This window comes from Mesocricetus auratus, unplaced genomic scaffold, assembly GCF_017639785.1.
Source record: "Mesocricetus auratus isolate SY011 unplaced genomic scaffold, BCM_Maur_2.0 Super-Scaffold_100015, whole genome shotgun sequence".
In the NCBI taxonomy this organism is placed as follows: Eukaryota; Metazoa; Chordata; class Mammalia; order Rodentia; family Cricetidae; genus Mesocricetus; species Mesocricetus auratus.
Window position 1 is genome coordinate 757,526 of NW_024429198.1, and position 19,018 is coordinate 776,543.

The 19,018-nt window shown below is 43.0% G+C and overlaps 1 protein-coding gene across 1 annotated transcript in view; it reads left to right on the plus strand.

The window, feature by feature from the left end:
- Positions 1–19,018, plus strand: part of Oxct1 (3-oxoacid CoA-transferase 1) — a 127,598-nt gene that overhangs the window by 12,908 nt on the left and 95,672 nt on the right. The window contains exons 4-7 of the mRNA XM_040757562.1: positions 8,858–8,993; positions 12,352–12,501; positions 16,209–16,315; positions 18,491–18,551. Of these exons, the coding sequence (XP_040613496.1) occupies positions 8,858–8,993; positions 12,352–12,501; positions 16,209–16,315; positions 18,491–18,551 (454 nt within the window). The remainder of the gene's footprint in view (positions 1–8,857; positions 8,994–12,351; positions 12,502–16,208; positions 16,316–18,490; positions 18,552–19,018) is intronic.

Sequence of the window (19,018 nt, forward strand, 5' to 3'; positions counted from 1 at the left end):
GTCATCACACCATGCATCTTGATCCCATTCATTTCCCAGTCCCTTCATATCTGCCTTCTTCCCTTGCAACCCCCCCAATAAAATAAAATTTAAGAGAAAAAATAGGAAAAAAAATCTCATCATGGAAGCTGTAGTGCGACACAGTGAGTCACACACACAGTAAACTCTTTCATCCATATATCTTTACATGCAAGAGTTCATTGCAAAAGTCATTGGTCTGCAAAAGTCAAAGGCCTCTGGTTTCTGCTACATTATCAATGCTGGTCCCTCACTGGGACTCCTCTTGGATATCCTGTTGTTGCGCTGTGTCATGGAGATTCTACAGCTTTGGATCTGCAAGACCAGCTCCTTCCTGTGCTCCAGCAGATCACAGAGGGGGTGGAAGTTGGGTTGGGACAACTCCTAACCCTGGTTCTGGGTTTGAGTAGTTGCAGAGTTGGTCCTCCCACCAGCTTCCCCTTGTCCTCACCACCAGAGTGAGCTCTCCAGCTTTGCCCCTTAATACACGCCCCCCCCTTCACCCTTGCAGCAATGAGCAAATGGTGGGTGTTAATTTAAAAAGGGTTGCTCAAGAGAAAGATGCTACATGACAAAGCTTGGGTGGAGGGTTTTTTATAGAGGGAAAGGGGGAGGGGAGAAGGGAGACCAGCCTCTGGGGACAGGAGTGGCAGAAGAAAAGAGAATGGCAGAGGGGGGAGAGGGAGGGAGGGAAGGAGGAAAGAAGACAAGGAGGGATAGAGTAGAGATAGGCAGAGGAGCAGGGAGAGAGAAATAGACATACACACACACACACACACACACACACACAGGGGGGGGGACACAGAGAGGGACAGAGAGACAGAGAGAAACAGACAGAGAGAAAGAGAGAGAGAGACAGAGAGACAGAGACAGAGAGAAGCAGACATACACAGAGAGAGAGATGGGAGGTAGGCAGGGCTCTTTTAAAAGGGAACATAGTGAATGTGCACAGGTGGTGCTCTTGGTGGCTGCAGCTGAGGACGTTTCCTGTCAGAACCCCAAGGACAGGCCAGTACAGATGCCTGAATGCTAACAGTGGGGCCATTTCTCTTGCTTGTACACCCTCAGGGTTGGCACTCCTACACCTCAACACAGGGCCAGTTATACTGTGTTGCCCAGGCAAGGTGCTGCAGCTGGAGAGGGACAGGGACAGCTCTCCTGCTCTTGTGACCTCAGGGTCAGCTCCCCTACCCCTCACTGCCTGTGAGGAGTGGAGGGCATCTCTACCTCATCCATACCACTATATGGCAGATGAGGGATGGTCCAGATCTTCCGTGCTCACATCCGTATCCCTGTCAATAGGGTCAGTTCTGCTGTGCTGCCCTGGTGAGGTGCAGGGCTCACTTTCCTGAGTGCTGCAACTGGTAAAGGGGAGAGATGGTTCGGTTGTTAAAGCCTAGGCTCACAACAAAAAATATACAAGGTTTCTTCATGTAGTTCCGGCTGTCCTAGAACTAACTCGCTCTATAGACCAGGCTGTCATTGAACTCAAGAGATTCACCTACCTGTGCCTCTTGTGTGCTGGGATAAAACACATGCACCATCACTTCCTGCCTTGAAGAATTTAAATTTCAGATTCAGAAATGAAATATTTTCAGAAGATGGATATATTTTGTGCAGTATCCATTTTGGCTTACTTTAACACTATAGATTGTGGCTTTAGAGTTTTTTTTTAAACCACTAAAATATCTGAAATCCTATAAGATTCAGTTTTCTTTCTTTAGGTTTTCTAGAAAATGTTGGCTCCTGACGGCAAGCAGTGCCACCTGTTGGAGAATCTGTCAGCATCACCTTCGGTATCAAGGCACACAGAGGCTCTTTCATACGGGGCTTTCTGTTAGAAATGGTGTGGTCCCCATTTGCCAACGGGCACACATCTTCAGTCTTTGTGTCATGAGTTCTTAGAGGTTAGGAATGTAGTTTACTCACATTTTTTTTATCATCAGTGATGGTACTATTATATTAGATAAACTCAGTTGATGAGTTTGTGAATTAGAGACATGGGAGAAAGACACACTCTCATGGTAAGCTACCTATCTAGCAGATTTTTCAAGGTCTAAGCACTAACTCTTTACCTGGCCCAATTGCCAGGAATCTTAGGCATTGCCTAGTTGCTATGCCAGGGGACAACTAGTCTAAAACAAAGGCCAAATACATAGTCAGCCCCAGAGCCAAGATCAACAAATACAGAAGGTCATCTTTAAACAGAGCCAGGTTAAAATGTGTAATGTGTTGCAAAAATAAACACAGAGGTACGAAAGAGTGGTCAGAAAAATTTCCAAGTCAATGAATGACCAACTATGTTCTGGTTTTTGGAATGGACTCTGTAGGCTTGCGGGTACTTTAGATGTTTAAAACTACAGAAAACAAATGACCTGTATTCACCTTTATGGGTTGTTTTATGATTATGATTTTATTAGTCATGGTTCTGGATATTAGCACTGGTAATTGAGGACTTTACCAAAGGGACTCCTTTAAAAGGACTGATTATAGCTGAAGGAAAACAACATGACCTTTAAATAACCCTGGAGGAAAAGCAGAGAGGCACTGTTGCCACCACACCTTGCATGGGAGGCCTTAAGAGAACCAGTATTTAGAAGTTTTGTAAATAGAAGGGAAGAGAGCCTGAGAACTACAGACCCTGGACCTCACCCCTGATAGTGCGTCCCCTTTGGCCCAGCCCTAGCAGAAGGCAATGGCAGCAGAGCATAGGCTGCATACCAAACAGACTGGAAGCCAACAGTGGATCCACAAGTAGGAGCCAATGAGTGATTGTGCTGGTCAGCTATGACCGTCACTGTCAACTCATCACCACCTAGAATTACAAGGGAAGAGAATCATGCCCCCATAGCTCCCTCCTCCAGACACAGATTCTCTGTATAGTCCTGGCTGGCCTGGAATTCAGGCTGGCCTCAAACTCAGAGATCACCCGCCTTTGCCTCCTGAGTGTTGGGATTAAAGGCATGCGTCACCACTGCCCAGCCTAGGGAAAGACTCTTAATGACGGATTATCTAGATCAGTTTGGCCTGTGGGCTTATCTTTGAGGGATTGTTTTGATTGGATGAAGACATACCCATGGTGGTGGTGCCGCTGGAGAGAAGAAAGCTAGCTGAGAGTGACTGAGGATCCATGCCATTACTCCTGTTCTTGACTGTGGAGGTGAGACTTCAATGTCCTGTTTGGTTCTTCCTGCCGACATGGACCATGATCTGGAATTACAAGCTAAATGAAGACTTTCCCCCTCTACATTGCTTTTTGTTGGGTTATTTAATCACAGCAAAACAGGACCCTAGAATAGTTCATTCCTGTTAGAGAAGCTCTGACTGGGAGGGCCAAATGGAATGCAGCAGCAAATTCTTTTAACAAGTGCTCCCCAAGTATTTCTGCAGTCCTCTTTGTGTGCTGTATAGCTGACAGGTGCTTGGGATGCATAAGTGAAAGAAAAGAACAAAAACCAAAAACCACCACCGCACCACATCACCACACCCCCACACCCCCACACCATCTCATCTTCACCCCCCACACCCCTGCCACACCACCACACCACCACCACCAAAAGCAATAGTAGGGCCCTTGTCATAGACCTTCTGTTTGGGAAAGACAGATAATAGGTAGCCAGCATAAAAGTGGGCACATTGCTAACACATTGGAATGTTTTGTAACCTGGAAAAAAGAAAGAGCGAGCAAGAGGATTGGTACCCTCCCAGTAGAGAGGCAGCTGTCCGTCATCAGTGCGGTGGCCAGAGTGGCATGAAGGTAGCATCTGAGCCCACATGAAGGCAGCGGGCTGAGGGAGCCATGTGGAGAGGTGCTTCAGAGACAGCGGGAAGCCAGTGCAAAGTCCCTTAGGGAAACATTCCTGGCACGGCTAGGGGAGGCAGAGAAGTGAGCAAAGAGCCCAGAAGGAATGAGGCCAGAGACATAAGAGGCATGCAAATGGTGGGCCTTGCAGGCTGCTCTAGAGCTCTTTGCTTTGTTCTGAATAAGTAGAGCCCCTGCAAGGCTTTGAGCATAGCGGAGCCCTGTTCCACGTCTATGTTTTATAAGGTGTTATTTGGCTACCATGTTCAAGGCACATTGTAGGGGCAGAAGCAGAGACTGACGAGGGTCCTCTGGTGCCCAGGAAATGAGAGTGCAGGGATGGAGTGAGGGATGGTTTGATCCTTAAACAGTCTTGGAGTCAGGATGTCCTGATAGGCTTGGTGGGAAGAGTGAAAGACCACTTCCCTACTTTTGTCCTGCCCGTCTCTGAGGAGGGAACTGCTATAAGGCATGCTGGGAAGCTGAGTTTGGGGGAGAATGGCTAACCTGAAGTGGGGCCTGGGTTCTGGGGGCAGGTTAGAAACAAATGGGAAGAGTTTGGGGAAAAGAGGAGGAAGAAGGAGAAAGAAAAGGTGTGTGTCGGGGGACTAGAAAGCATGCCTCACTAGAAAAACAGCATCTTGAGTAATCTGGAGACCTCTAGTGGACAAGTATATTATTAACTACTTTAACTTTGAAGTAGTTTTCAGAGCAGGATTCCATCTGGGCAGTAGTTCATTTATTGTGTTTTATACTTAATGAAGACTGGGTAGATGAGAAGCCACAGGCCTGCAAACTTCCCTCTGTGTCCTAAGCTAGGTGAAGTCAATCTTGTGTGTGATCTCATTCACAGACTTCATTGGGGCCCATTAAAGGAAACTGACCAGGAAAAGTACATGCTATTTAGCCTTCAATGTTCTTTTGGAAAAAAGATACTTAGTTAGGGTTCCTATTGCTCCGAAGAGACACCGTGACCACGGCAACTCTTCTAAAGGAAAACATTTAATTGAGGTGACAGCTTCCAGTTTCAGAGGCTTAGTCCATTAAAGGCGGGGCATGGAAGCATACAGGTAGACACGGTGCTGGAGCTGATAGTCCTATGTCTTGTGGGCAGCAGGAAGTAGACTGATTGTCACACTGAGTGAAACTTGAGCAAAAGAGACCTCAAAGTCTGTCCCGAAAGAGACACACTTCCTCCAACAAGGCCACACCTACTTTAACAAAACCACACCTCCTAATAGTGTCACTTCCTTTGGGGGCCATTTTCCTTCAAACCACCACAGATACTAAACACAGACAGTTTACATATTTGTATGTCTCTGGTGGCTAGGAAGCAAAGATTACTGAATGATTAGCAGTTCCTTGTTATCTATGCACCTTGAGGGATACGGTGCACAGGATGCTGTGGGAAGGCGGGATGAAAGGAAGGAGCCATGTGAGATGGAATGGGCTCTGGTAAGCTTGGGGTCAGTGGAGGTAGGTAGGTGATTGCTGAGAGAAATACTAGTGGTTTGTCACATAGGCTGCCATACTTTTTTTTTTTTCCAGACAGGGTTTCTCTTTATTGTTTTGGAGGCTGTCCTGGAACTCGCAGAGTCCACTCTGTAGACCAGGCTGGTCTCGAACTCACAGAGATCCACTTGCCTCTGCCTCCAGAGTGCTGGGATTAAAAGGCATGCAATACCAATGTCTGGCAGGCTGCCACATTAACACCTTTGCTTGTCAAAACCTGTGGGATGTCTCTAGTGGTTGAGATACATTTTCCCCAGCTCACTCTTTTGGTAGGTTCCATAGTCAGAGCTAAAATTCTGCAGGGGGTCTGTGTCTACACCAGGCAGGTTCCATAGTCAGAGCTAAAATTCTGCAGGGGGTCTGTGTCTACACCAGGCAGGTTCCATAGTCAGAGCTAAAATTCTGCTGGGGTCTGTGTCTACACCAGGCCGGTTCCATAGTCAGAGCTAAAATTCTGCTGGGGTCTGTGTCTACACCAGGCCGGTTCCATAGTCAGAGCTAAAATTCTGCTGGGGTCTGTGTCTACACCAGGCAGGTTCCATAGTCAGAGCTAACATTCTGCTGGCGTCTGTGTGTACACCAGGCAGGTTCCATAGTCAGAGCTAACATTCTGCTGGGGTCTGTGTCTACACCAGGCCGGTTCCATAGTCAGAGCTAACATTCTGCTGGGGTCTGTGTGTACACCAGGCCGGTTCCATAGTCAGAGCTAACATTCTGCTGGGGTCTGTGTGTACACCAGGCTGGTTCCATAGTCAGAGCTAACATTCTGCTGGGGTCTGTGTCTACACCAGGCCGGTTCCATAGTCAGAGCTAACATTCTGCTGGGGTCTGTGTCTACACCAGGCAGGTTCCATAGTCAGAGCTAACACTCTGCTGGGGTCTGTGTCTACACCAGGCCGGTTCCATAGTCAGAGCTAACATTCTGCTGGGGTCTGTGTCTACACCAGGCAGGTTCCATAGTCAGAGCTAACACTCTGCTGGGGTCTGTGTCTACACCAGGCAGGTTCCATAGTCAGAGCTAACATTCTGCTGGGGTCTGTGTCTACACCAGGGCAACACATCTTATGGATGCGCCACCTCCTCAGTGCCTCTTGACTTATGTCCCTCTTCTCCATTCCTGTGGCCTCCACTTTAGTTCGGATACTCAGCGTTGTTTGGACCTTGTCAAGCTTTTTAATTGACACTCCTTCCTGACTGCATTGTATAGCCTGTCACCTTTCAGGGGAGCACCTCCTGTCCTAGGACGAAGTCCGTCGAGGAGGATCATGATCAGGCCCCCCTCCCACTCCTGCCTCCAGTGCACATCCCGTTCACGCTGAGCTCTGGGAAGATGCCTTGGGATCTCCATCTTTTACTGTGTTCTCAAACTCCTGTTTCCCTATTGCTCCCGTCTATTTTCTCCTTCCGTATCACCTTTTCCCCTCGTCTGGACTCTCTTCCCTCTTTCTCTGTCAACAATCGGGTCCTTGATCTTCTGTATTCTCATCACATACTATACAGACAGCCCTTAGCACATCCCTCTGTGTTAATTACAGGCTTACCCTTTATTTCCTCTGAACTCTCAGAACTACACAGGGCCCTGGGCCAGGCCTTCTCATGGCTGTAGCCCCAGAATCTGACATCCCATCTCTAGGGTAGAGTAAGCAATCAGTATGGGATTGCCGGAAGTTTGCAGACAACACAAGCTGTCTGTGGGAGGAGCCATCAGAACATGAAAGCGATTAGCTGGGAGGAAACACAGGCTCCTGTATCTAAGAGGATTTCAGGGTCTTTTGTATTGAAGTTTTATCGTTAAAAAACTATTGATACATAATACTAGAGTGATGTAGAAAACTGACCATACACAGATGTAGAGATAGGATTTTACAAGCTGCACAGCCATGTAGCCAACATTCTTGCAAAGACATGGGCCAGGACCAGATCTCCAGAAAGTTCCTTTCATAATACCTCCAGTTACTACTCTTGTCTCCCTGCCCCATCTACATTTTGGACCTCATACATCAGTCCTGTGAAAGTCTGAAACTCTTGTAAAAGGAGTAATTCAACATGTACACTTTTGTGTATAGCTTCTTTAAGTCAGCATTTGGTCTGAGATTTGTCCATGATGGATAATATTTATCCATCATGCAGTCTCATTGCTGTATCTTATTTTATTGCTTAGATAAACTATAACGTACCTATTCTGTGGATGGGTATTCAAGAGGCATTAATTTTTTGGTCACAATGGACAGTGCTATTGATGAGTATATTATATATATCTTTTTGTGAACATTAAATGTTAGTTCTTGTTTGATGAAGATCCAGGAGTGCAATTGCTGACTCATCCCCTGGATGTTTTTCAGCGTTAATAGATTATGCTAACAGCTTTTTTACTTTTTCTCTCCCTAAAGTGATAAGTATACTTTCACCTTAGCACACAAGAGAATTCTGGTGTTTCATGTGCTTGCCAATTGGCTTGGCTTTCTCTTATTATATAATCATTCCTTTGTGTTTATTGTGTTGTCTCATTATTATCTCTACCCCTAGAAATATTTCATCCTTAAAAGTAGTTTTATAAACTGGGTGGTGGTGGTGCAGGACATTAATCCTAGCACTCAGAAGCAGAGGCAGGCAGATCTCTGTGAGTTCTAGGCCAGCTGGGTTTACAGAGCACATTCCAGGACAGCCAGGGCTACACAGAAACCCTGTCTCAAACAACAACAACAAAACAACACAAGGATAGTTTTATAAAGCCAGGCCTGTATCCCATCACTTGGAAAGCTGGGGCAGGAGGATCTTGAGTTCAAGGCCATCTTAGATTACGTAGTGAGACTGTCCCTGACAGATAAACCAACTTTCAAAAAAAGTTTGTTGTTTCTCTGTAGTTGGTTAAAGAACTTCCAAAACCTTTGAGGGAGAGATAAGCCGACAGAAAGGGGGCAAGCTTCCATTTAGTAGTTAATCTATGTATTGTGCTTTAAAATGCAGGTACATTATTTTCTTTGCAAATATGATTGAAATGAAGAAATGTATGCACCTGGAGGTTTTTAATCTAGAAAAACCCAATAGTATTTGCATCATATCTGTGAATAAACTGAGTCATCATTTTAAATAGATGAATTATTAAAACCAGTATATATATGTACATATGTCTATTGTAACAGATAATAGGATTCATTTTGCTACCCAAAATCCTTTTATTTGAGGGGATTAAGAACATTCAAATATATAAATTTGTTAAGTAAAATGTCTATGATACAGGAAAAATGTTCCTAGACTTATGTGTAATTTGGGTGCCATTTTTTTTCAAGACAGGGTTTCTCTGTGTAGCCCTAGCTGTCCTGGAACTCACTTTGTAGACCAGGCTGGCCTCAAATTCACAGAGATTTGCTTGCCTCTGCCTTCCAAAGAATTCTTCAGAAGAGATTTTTTTCCCTCCAAATTATTAAAGTTTCAGGTCTTGAAAAAACAAAACAATAACAACAAAATGTGTGCTAACATTATTCTGTAGATGATCTCATGATTATCAACTCCTTTTCTGTTTAGGGTTGACAACTTTGGCCTGGGCCTTTTACTTCGATCTAAACAGATAAAACGCATGGTCTCTTCGTACGTGGGAGAAAATGCAGAATTTGAGCGACAGTTCTTGTCCGGCGAGTTAGAAGTGGAGCTGACTCCTCAGGTGAGGAAATGCCTCTGATTTGTTTCACAGCACCACTTTACAGAAAAGGCCCTTTCTTCCTTTTTAGTATTTGTTGTTGTTCCAGACAGAGAGATGCTAATTCGTCAAACCAAGGGACTTTGTGTTTGGGTGGTTCCTGTTGATTCTAGAGGACTAACATTTTCCTGTGATTAGGGAAGGTTAGGTATTTCTAAGTAGAAAACATTCACATTGCTGGATAACATTTTTAATATGACGCTACAATGTTCATCATGCCAAAAGCAAACAAAAGGACTTGCTGAAATGTCTGAGATTGTCCTCAAAGTCAGTTTTTATGAATCTCAGTATTGGAAATTTCTGAATGATCAAATCTGACTGACTCATGTCAATGAGAGTGAAGTCTGTTGGAGGGTGACACTGCTCACAGAGGAAACGCTGGTCTCAGAGCCCGGGCTTTAGGGAAGTGATAATATGACAGAGCCAGCCATTTGTGCAACTCAGCAGCAAGTCTGTACTTGTTTTCCAAGTCTAATCCATTGAAGGCGGCCTTTGAAGCCCTTTGGGAAAAGCAAGGCTCTATATGCCCCTTGTGTCAGGGTTCCACTTTGACACACTCTGCCTGAGCTCTCCACTCTGACTCAGGGTCATGTTTCTTCAGAATTTTGCCAAGTTGATAAGAGTGGAATGGAGCCAAATTTTTCAAAAGAAAATGATCAGGTATGTGCTAGTCTAGAGAAGGCCTGCATAGGGGACTGTCACACCTCTTTACCTACAGCACTACCATTCCTGTTAAAGTGCCACGCTGTATTCAGTATGACTCAACTTTCATTTAAAGTTTTGTGAATGAACAAATATATACATTTCTACTCTCCTTGGGCTTCTATAAAAAACAAAAAACCAACAAACTAAAATCCCTCCATAGACTGGGTAGCTCAAGCAATGGCAATTTGTTTCTCACAGTTAAAAGAGCTGGAAAGCCCAACATCCACCAGCCGTCCAGTTCCAGTGAGTCTTTTCATGGCTTCTGATGGCTGATATCTTGCTTTGTCCTCTTGCAGCTCAGAAATGAACAAAGTGAGCTCTCTACTGTCTTTTTCTTATAACGACAATGATCCTACTTGAGCAGGGCCTATATTTACACGTTATTTCCATCTTAAATATCCTCTTGTATCCCTGTCACATTGAAGGTTAATGTTTCAACTTCAATATTTAAGGGACACACAGTCCAGACCACCCCTTGTAGCTTTCACGTTGTTAGCTGAGGCACTGTATCATCTAGGTTGTGTAGTTATTGAAGATGAACCTTTACTCTTATGCATTATCTCTATTTGTCAGAGGCCACATACATGGGAGAGGAATTGCCTGAATACGTGCTAAATATGTTTTCTTTAAACTAGAAGAAATTAGTGTTTCTTTCCTCAACCAAGTGGCACACCCTCCTCTCCCATCTTCCTTTGCAGCTTCAGAGCTGGAATGGGAGGAGCCCTGCTGAAGTGGTAGGGACTGGCACTTCTTTGGGGTAGGGAAGGTGACACCTGAAGGGGTCTCGTCTTCATATATAGTCTCCTTTCAGGTTTTTGGTCAGTGGGCAGAGAGATGGAGAGAGTGTTTGAGAAGGGCAAACAAAAACTATTTTAAAATGAGAGGTGTTATTATGACTGTTTTTGTAATTTAATTTTTTGAATGTTGTTGGCTTAAAATACAGTGCAAATAGGGTCACTTGTCTATTAGGTAGAACAGAGAGCAATTAGCTGAGGACTTCAAATAGCTCATGAAGTTCCCCTTTCTTCAGAGCATTCCATTCACTCAGGAAGCTCATCCTGATTGTTAGTCTCTTTGTTAAGCATTCAGAGATCCCAGTTATTGCAGAGTTCTCAGGTTGGGATAGTATAAACAGTATCGTTGATAACTATGCGGATTCTGACTTCTGATTAGCTAATTGGCTGTCTAGTAAGCATGGTGTAGTAGAACCCCAGAGGTGGTTTCAGTATGAGGGAGAGGGGGAGAAGGAAGGAAGGACCATCAGAAGGAGACACAAACAACCTTTACCTATATCTGTTCCTATGGTGAAACAACACTTGAAGTTGTAAAAGAACTGTCTTTTTATGAAATTGTAAAAATATATTTAAAATTATTATTATTATTATTGCATGCATGCGTGCGTGCATGTGTGTATGTGTGTGTGTGTAGACATGTACGTGCCATGTGCACCAGTGGGGTCAGAGGACACTTTCAAGGGTTGTTTCTCTCCTTCCACTGGGGGTTGAAGTCAGGTTGTTAGGCTCCTGTGCTGTCTTAGTTACTTTTCTGTTGCTGTGACAAAACACTAGGGTCAAGGAAAGGTATAGAAAGAGAATGTTTAATTTGGGGTGCATCCTTGCAGAGGGTCAGAGTCTATGACCATCATGGCAGGGAGCATGGCAGCAGGCAGACAGGAAGACATGGTGGCAGAGCAGTATGTGAGAACTTACATCCTTATCCTCAAGAAGGAGTCAGAGAGAGCTCATTGGGAATGGCTGGGCCTTTGAAACCTCAGAGCCTGACCTCAATTATACACCTCCTCCAACAAGACCACACCTCCTAGTCCTTTCCTAAATAGTTCCACCTACTGGGAAGCTTCAAGTACTTAAGCCTATGGGGGCCATTCTCATTCAGACCACCACATGTAGCAAATCCATATACCTAGTGAGCTGTCTTGCTCTTCTGTTCCCAGCTTTTCAAAACTAGTTTGCCCATATGCCAGCTTTGCTTGAATTTTCCTTGCTTGAATAATTTCTTAAATAAAACATGCATGAAAGCGATTTAAAATACATTTTAAAGTAAATTGGAACTTTTTTTTGAGACAGTTACATAGTTCTGGTTGACCTAGTACTTGATAGGTGACTCATGCCTACCTCAAACTCATGGTAATCTTCTTGCCTCAGCCTCCCAGGTGTTAAAATTATAAATATTTTTCTCTCTGCCTGGCATACCCATTGCTATCAATGATAAAAATATTGAGTTTACACTTCCACATGTTATACAGTAAAACAACATTTAACACTTAAAGATATACAAATAGCTACATTTGCATAATTAATTTTTAAGTTGGATTTCAAAATACTAGAGTAGACTTTTGTAGAATACGATGTGAAGAGACCAGTGAGGGTGGAGCGTGGAAATGGAAAGCATGACTAGACAAGTGAACATGTATTTGAACGTGGATTGAGAATGGGACAGTTACTGTCTTTAATTGATGCTTCAGCTTGGGGATTTCCGAGCACATACATTGATGCATGCTTTGCAGGATGCTGAGCCTCCAAAGATTGCACAGTGTCTGTATTCCGCATCCCAAGTGCACTTTGTAGACGTCTCACAGATGCTGGTTGCTTATTCGTAGGGCACACTTGCAGAGAGGATCCGTGCTGGTGGCGCCGGAGTCCCCGCCTTCTACACCAGCACAGGGTATGGGACCCTAGTACAAGAAGGAGGATCACCCATAAAATACAACAAAGATGGCAGCGTCGCCATTGCCAGCAAGCCACGAGAGGTAAGAAACTCCTCACCTGCATGACGCTATGAGACTGTGGACTCATTTGATAGTTACCTCAGTGAGATAAACAGTCACTCATTTTCAAGAAGGTGAGGCCTGTAACTAAACCTGGGTATCTGTTCATACTTACAGATCACAGAGGGAAACTAGAATAGATTAGAATAAAAGAAGTCACAATCAAAAAGAAAAGAAAAAAGAAAAAAAAGCCACAATCACTATACATTTTACTATAGTTAGAGTTAGTGAGCTGACTTCCTGAAAGGTTTTAATGAAAGTGATAACGTTTACCATTGATGATTATGCTTCCATTAAAAATGGAACAAAACAAAACCCCACAGAAGTTGTTTACTGTGTATTGTGTTAAGGTCGTATGGTCAGGTTCTTCCTAACATGACAGAAAACAAGGAGCATAACAAAGGATATTTTAAATCTATCTGAAATCTTATAGAATGGGGCACAGTTATAATTATATAATGGAATAGAGCATTCAAACAATCACTTTCGAATTATGCATCTTAGACATAGGCTAAGCTTTTCACTTTTCACTGGCCTGTGCTTATTTAAACTGTAGGGCTGGACGGGGCACTTTAGAGTGAGCAACTTTACTTGCAGTAGATGGCAGTAGACCTCTAGTTAGAGTGTTTGACACAGTTAGAGTGGAAGTAATTTGAAAAAAAAAACATGCAGGCCAATACATTATTCTGAACTAAGAAATGTCTCTGCATTCTCATTGTCCTTGTGGTTCATGGAGGATAATTGCTAGTGGCGTTTGTGTCAGTGCTGGGCTACACCTCTAGGAAGGTGACCTGGTCAATGAAGGGATACCCCAGTACTAGGACGGTAGTGCTGCTGGTTCTGTTGCTGTTTTGGGGAGACATCGGGTCGGAGATCATGCCTCTTACTGACCATCTGGGGCCTTGCCTCCTCCCTGGGAGTGACCTGTGTTGATTCAAGCTTTTATTCCAGTATTTCTTATTTTTGGTCTCGCTTTCCCAGTGTCTGATTAGGTTAAAATGTTCCTTGATAACCAGGAACCTAACGAAAATGAAGGTTAGGAGAGTATTATAAGTACCCCGGAAAATTGGGTTAGCAGTTTGATAACTTGTTAGAAAGTGTCACTTTAGCATACCCCAAGAGAATATGGAATGCTAGGCTCCTTTCATTCTTGCCTGAAGCCTGGTAATTTTAAATAAAACGCAATCTCCCTTTGATCTTTCTGTCTTTAGCTGTTTGTCTCTCCCTCCATCTCTGCCTCCCTCGATCTCTGTCCTCTGTCTCTAGTCTGCCTGCTGTCTGTCACTTAGAGTTCACTCAGTATGGTAAGAACTGGCTAGGGAATCTGAGTAGGGTTATGAGTGTGAGTGTTCTAAGTTACATCTTACAAAGATCACTCTGGCTGTTAGTGGGAAGGCTTCTGGTTTTGTTGTTCTGTAGGGGCCCATGTTAGAGAGGGTGGGAGGCCATGCATTGATCCTGGTGGGAACAGACTTTGGCTGAGATAAGGTGGTAAAGTGGAGTTTGTGCAAACTGATTGGAATCAAGGCAGATGTTGGTGATGGAGCCACAGCTTGTGACATGGAGGACAGGAATCAAGATTGCTGCTTACTGAGACGGGCAAGACATGGGTCAATCAAAGAGCTCTGTCTGTTGGCGAAGAGGTGTTCTTAAGATGCTCAGGAGTCTCAAGAGGAAGGACTTGGTGACTCTGATCAGAAAATTTACAGAACAGGAGGCATGGTGTATGAGCATTCAAATCCTTAGGACTAGGCAGTGTCCCTGGCCACTGTGCAGATAGAGAGTGGTTCTTTAGCAGTTAATGGCCAGGCACAGGAGACAGAGCTACAGGGGAAAATGAAAAGGAAGCCTAGTGATTTGAAAGATAAAAGAAGGAGCAGCTGGGTCAAAGGAAGGATAAGGAATAGAATTGAAGAGTAGTGTTCAGAAATGGAGTTCACTGGCAAAATCTGATGGGAAATGGGTTCAAGAAGAACCTAAAGACGAAATGGAGGCCAAATGCACCATTTGAAATGAGCACAGTAGTAAACTTAGTAAAGGTAGTTGCTTCCCTCTTTGAAGTTTAGAACAGTCAACACTAGGAAGCATAATTAGAAAATACTTGCGTTTTCTACATCTCAAGCGTTATCACCAGTGGATTTTTTTTTGTTTGCTTTCTTTTGTGAAAGTTGTGTTCTGGGGTTTTGAAGCTCTGTGTGCCAGGCCTCTCTTGATCTCTGAGTAGTCCTCTTGCCTCTGCCTCTCAGGCGCTGGGATTACAGGCATGTGCCACTACTTGCCTCGTCGCAGAGATGGCTTGAAAGACACAAACAATCCTTTAAAATAACTGTACGCTGATGTGCAGCTAACCTCATATAGTTTCATATTAGTGCAGTCTTCATCAGTGGTTTTCCTAGCTCATATTTTCTAGCAAGAAACTGGGATATCTCTGGGGTAACTTTCCTTTAAGAAGCAATCTGTTTGAAATTCTTAACAGTAAAGTTAGAACTGGTTGTAGCTGTACATTCCTTTAATCCCAACACTAGGGAGACAGAGGCAGGTAGATCTCTGAGTTCCAGGCCAGCTTGGTCTACAGATCAAGTTCTTGGACAGCCAGGACCATACAGAGAAACCCTGTCATGAAAAATAAAAATAATAAATAAATAAATAAATGCCCCACCCTCCAAAAAAGGTTGAAACAGTCCTCAGTGACAGAGTACATGGTAATGCGCATGAGACCTCAGGTTCAATTCCAAGCACCCTCCCAACAACGCAAAGCAAAAAGTAACTGAAGCCCACCTTTGTGCTGGATCCTTCTAGAAAACGCATTCAGCCTGCTTTCCACTAGAGGGCACAGTGGGAACGCTATTGGAGTTCTGCCTTCACAGGGCTGCATTTGTGCATGAGGAATCCAGCCCTCAGTGGGGTTGTTTCGATTCTGTTTAATTCCCAAAGGCAAATCTCCAAGGGGAAAAGATAGGAAGAACATAATGGCAAAGGAGAGTTTGGTTTTATGTTGTCTCCCAAAAGGCAATAAACATTTAAAAAAAAGTCAAAAGCATTGTGTTATATCAGTTATGACTGAAGATGTGCAATAAGTTAAAACCAACATTCATAGTGGCAAAGAAAGCAAGAAGTTCATATGAGTGAATGCAAAAACCATTGAGATTTTATGTGAAGAAAATGTATCAAAGAAGGTAAACGAAGATGTTATTAGAAAGAAGCCTGCTTCATGCCCATGCAGATGGGAGGTCATTAGTTCTTTTTCAATTATTTTACTTTTTGTCTGATCATCGATTATCTCAACAGTAATTATAGATCACAGATTAATGAGAAACAATAGATAAGCCATTTCATGTAATGCACACATTTTTATTTGGGGGTGGGTAGAAGGAGAGAGGGGCTATATTCTATATCCCAAATGTAACCAAAGCACACAGTCAAATGGATACTGACACACTTTACTACTTACACTTGTGGAGGTTTAGTTCCTAAAATGAACTAAACTTGCACTTGTGGGACCTATGCGCATTCTTCCTGAAGCCTCCCTGGACTATTTCGAGAAAGTTTTATGCTACTGAGGAAGTCTTGTGAGAAATCCTATCTCGCCATGCTTATGTTCCTAGTGTGTGCCTCTTCAGAGCACAGCACGGAGTACAATCACACACGTCCCTCACAAATCTATGACAGCAAGTCTTTGTTTCCTGCAGGTGAGGGAGTTTAACGGTCAACACTATATTTTGGAGGAAGCAATCACAGGAGATTTTGCTTTGGTGAAAGCCTGGAAAGCGGATCGGGCAGGAAACGTGATTTTCAGGTATTGTTGTAGTTAAAAAATAAGACAAAGCATACTGGGAATGTAGGCATCCAGTCTGTGCCTTGTATGCTGAGCCCCCATTCTCATCTCCTGCCTCCGGGAAAAAGGAAGCTATACCTCAGGTGGAGTGTTTGCCTAGGGCTCTGTGTTTCATCCTTAGCACTTAAAGAGAATTTAGGTAACGTGTGTCAACAGCTCTGTGTTTTCTAACAGCATTTCAGACATTCTGACAGCAGAAATGAATATTGCAGTGAGTTTCTGTGATACTCTGCCCATTTTAAAATTGCTTAGAGTCATGCATGCCTGTGCATGTACTTGTATCCAGGAGTGTGTGTAATCCCAGGGCCTACTGATAATGTCGTATCTGCGTAGGTCTCTTCCTATTGGCCAATGGCTTGATAAATAACTGGATCCAGGGCTGGATGTAGCTGAGTGGGTAGAGTGCTTGCCTAACATGCCCCAAGTCTTGAATTTGATTCTATGGTATTGCATTCCCAGCACTTGGGAGGTGGAGGTAGCTGGAACAGAGGCTCAAAGTCACCCTCACTACATAATGAGTTTGAGGCTAGCTTGGGATATGTGGGACCCCATTTAAAAAGACATGGGTTTATGTGCTCTTGTAAACCGGTACATACAACTATTTTTTCCATCTGTTTTTTCATTGGCAAGATTAGTTATTTTCTTGGCAAAGATGAGAGCAGCCAGCATATATTTTTTGTTTTAATATTGCAGTGTCTTAAAATGTTAAAATTGCTCCGATATTTTGGGGAAAATTGCTAATAATAATTTAGGTGAGTTCTTTTCTTGTGTGGCTAATGTCTCCCAGGAAAGCCTTCTGAATGTTCTATCTGGAGAGCTAATTATCTTCACAGATGTGGAGCTCTTCTTGCTTTCATTATCTGGGTAGCCACAGACCTACATGATTTTCCTGTCTTTTGAGTAACCTCTGCATACTAAACTCTAAGTAATTATAAGTATTTAATGTCTTAGATTTGTAGATTAGATAGTTGTGTTTTGAAAGTTGGGCCACTTAGGCTACATATGTAAGAGGTGAGCTTCATGATCTATTATAGAAATCATTTTTATCATCATTTTGTAATTTGCTGCTTTTAATAAAGGATTTAAAAATATTATTCTTAACAAATGTAGTTTGGCCTCAATCAAAGTCAAATTCTCAGGAAAACTTGCATTGTTTTTATTTATTTTTGAAGGGCTTAATATGATATTAATGCTACAATTTCTTTAATTGTAGGTTTTTGATTTGCAACTACTCTTGGAAATTTTAGGCAGACTCACACACTGCCTGCTTTCTTTGACCATTGGTGTGATGTTTGCAAATTTCTGATACTTTATAAAACAGATGAATGAAGTTATACAGCAAGTATCAGTTACTTAAAGTATACGTGGAATTTCTTCCTGGGCTCTGATGCCTGCCTGTGGTGTCTGAACACTTCACTTAAACTCTGACCATATGTAGGTGCTGATGGTCACTGAGGGGTGGTCTGAAGTGAAAGCTCTCAGCCCATTGGACAAGTGGTCTAGATTCTCAGAATACAAATCTCATTCATAGTCACTGGGATAGCTGGTCCATACGACACAAAACTATTCTCCCAAATGGCTGTTGGATGGACTCACAGCACCTGTGAGTGTTTCAGATACTGTCAGCTAGTGGAAGCTTCTTTTTAGTTAGAAAGTTTAGTAGGAAAGACTGAACCCTCTCCTGTGAAGTACATTGTCCTTATACCCTTCTCCTTTGTGGTGCTGGAGTTGGAGCCCGGGGCCTGGTGCATGCTTAATCACCAAGCTGCATCCATAACTCTTTCTTTTTTTCTTTCAAAGTTTCTCAGTGAAATGTTTAACTATGGCAGCAAAGTTTAATCTTGGTTAAAATATTAGGAGAATTTAATTTCAGATATTTATGAATAGCCATTTTATTTTTCTGCATAGAAGCTATTGATTGAGCATGAAAAAGAGCCTTTCCTCCCATCTACTCTAAAAACCATAGAAATTGAATGAAATGGCCACAAGGGCTTCTAAGTTTTAAAGATAGGTATAAGTCATGCAATCTCAGGTCCATACATCCTGGGTAGACAATCTTTCACTCTGCATTTTCAAGGTGAAAGACATGAATCTTGTCTTTGATCTTTCTCCCTCTTCTCTCCTTGTCTGATACAGGAAAAGTGCAAGAAACTTCAATTTGCCAATGTGCAAAGCTGCAGAAACCACAGTAGTGGAGGTAAGAAAAGAGGCTTGTGAATTCATGGTGTGTGTGTGTATGCATGTATGTATGTATGTATGTATTCATTTATTTATGTATTTATTTATTTATGGCACTAGTCTTCGGGAGGACAAACAAGGAGAGTTCTTTTGTTTTGTTTCCATATGGAGAGATTCTCTTAAACTATATAATTTAGATATGTAACGGTTGGCAGCTTTCTGGTTACCTGTGCTCACTAGAATGCTGTGTTGTCTTTGGAAATCTACTTGTCTTATAAAGGTCATTTGGTCTTTGAACAAAATAAGATGAAAATCCTAAGCTGAGTTGATAGGCAGTCATGTTGTACAGCTTAATGACAAGAAATTGTCTGAGAAATGCATCGAGACGTAATTTTGCTGCTTTGCAACTGTCATAGAATGACTTATGCCAAGCAATGTAGGTACAGTATCATTTAGTTGTACAATTTTAGGGGACCACTGCAGTTC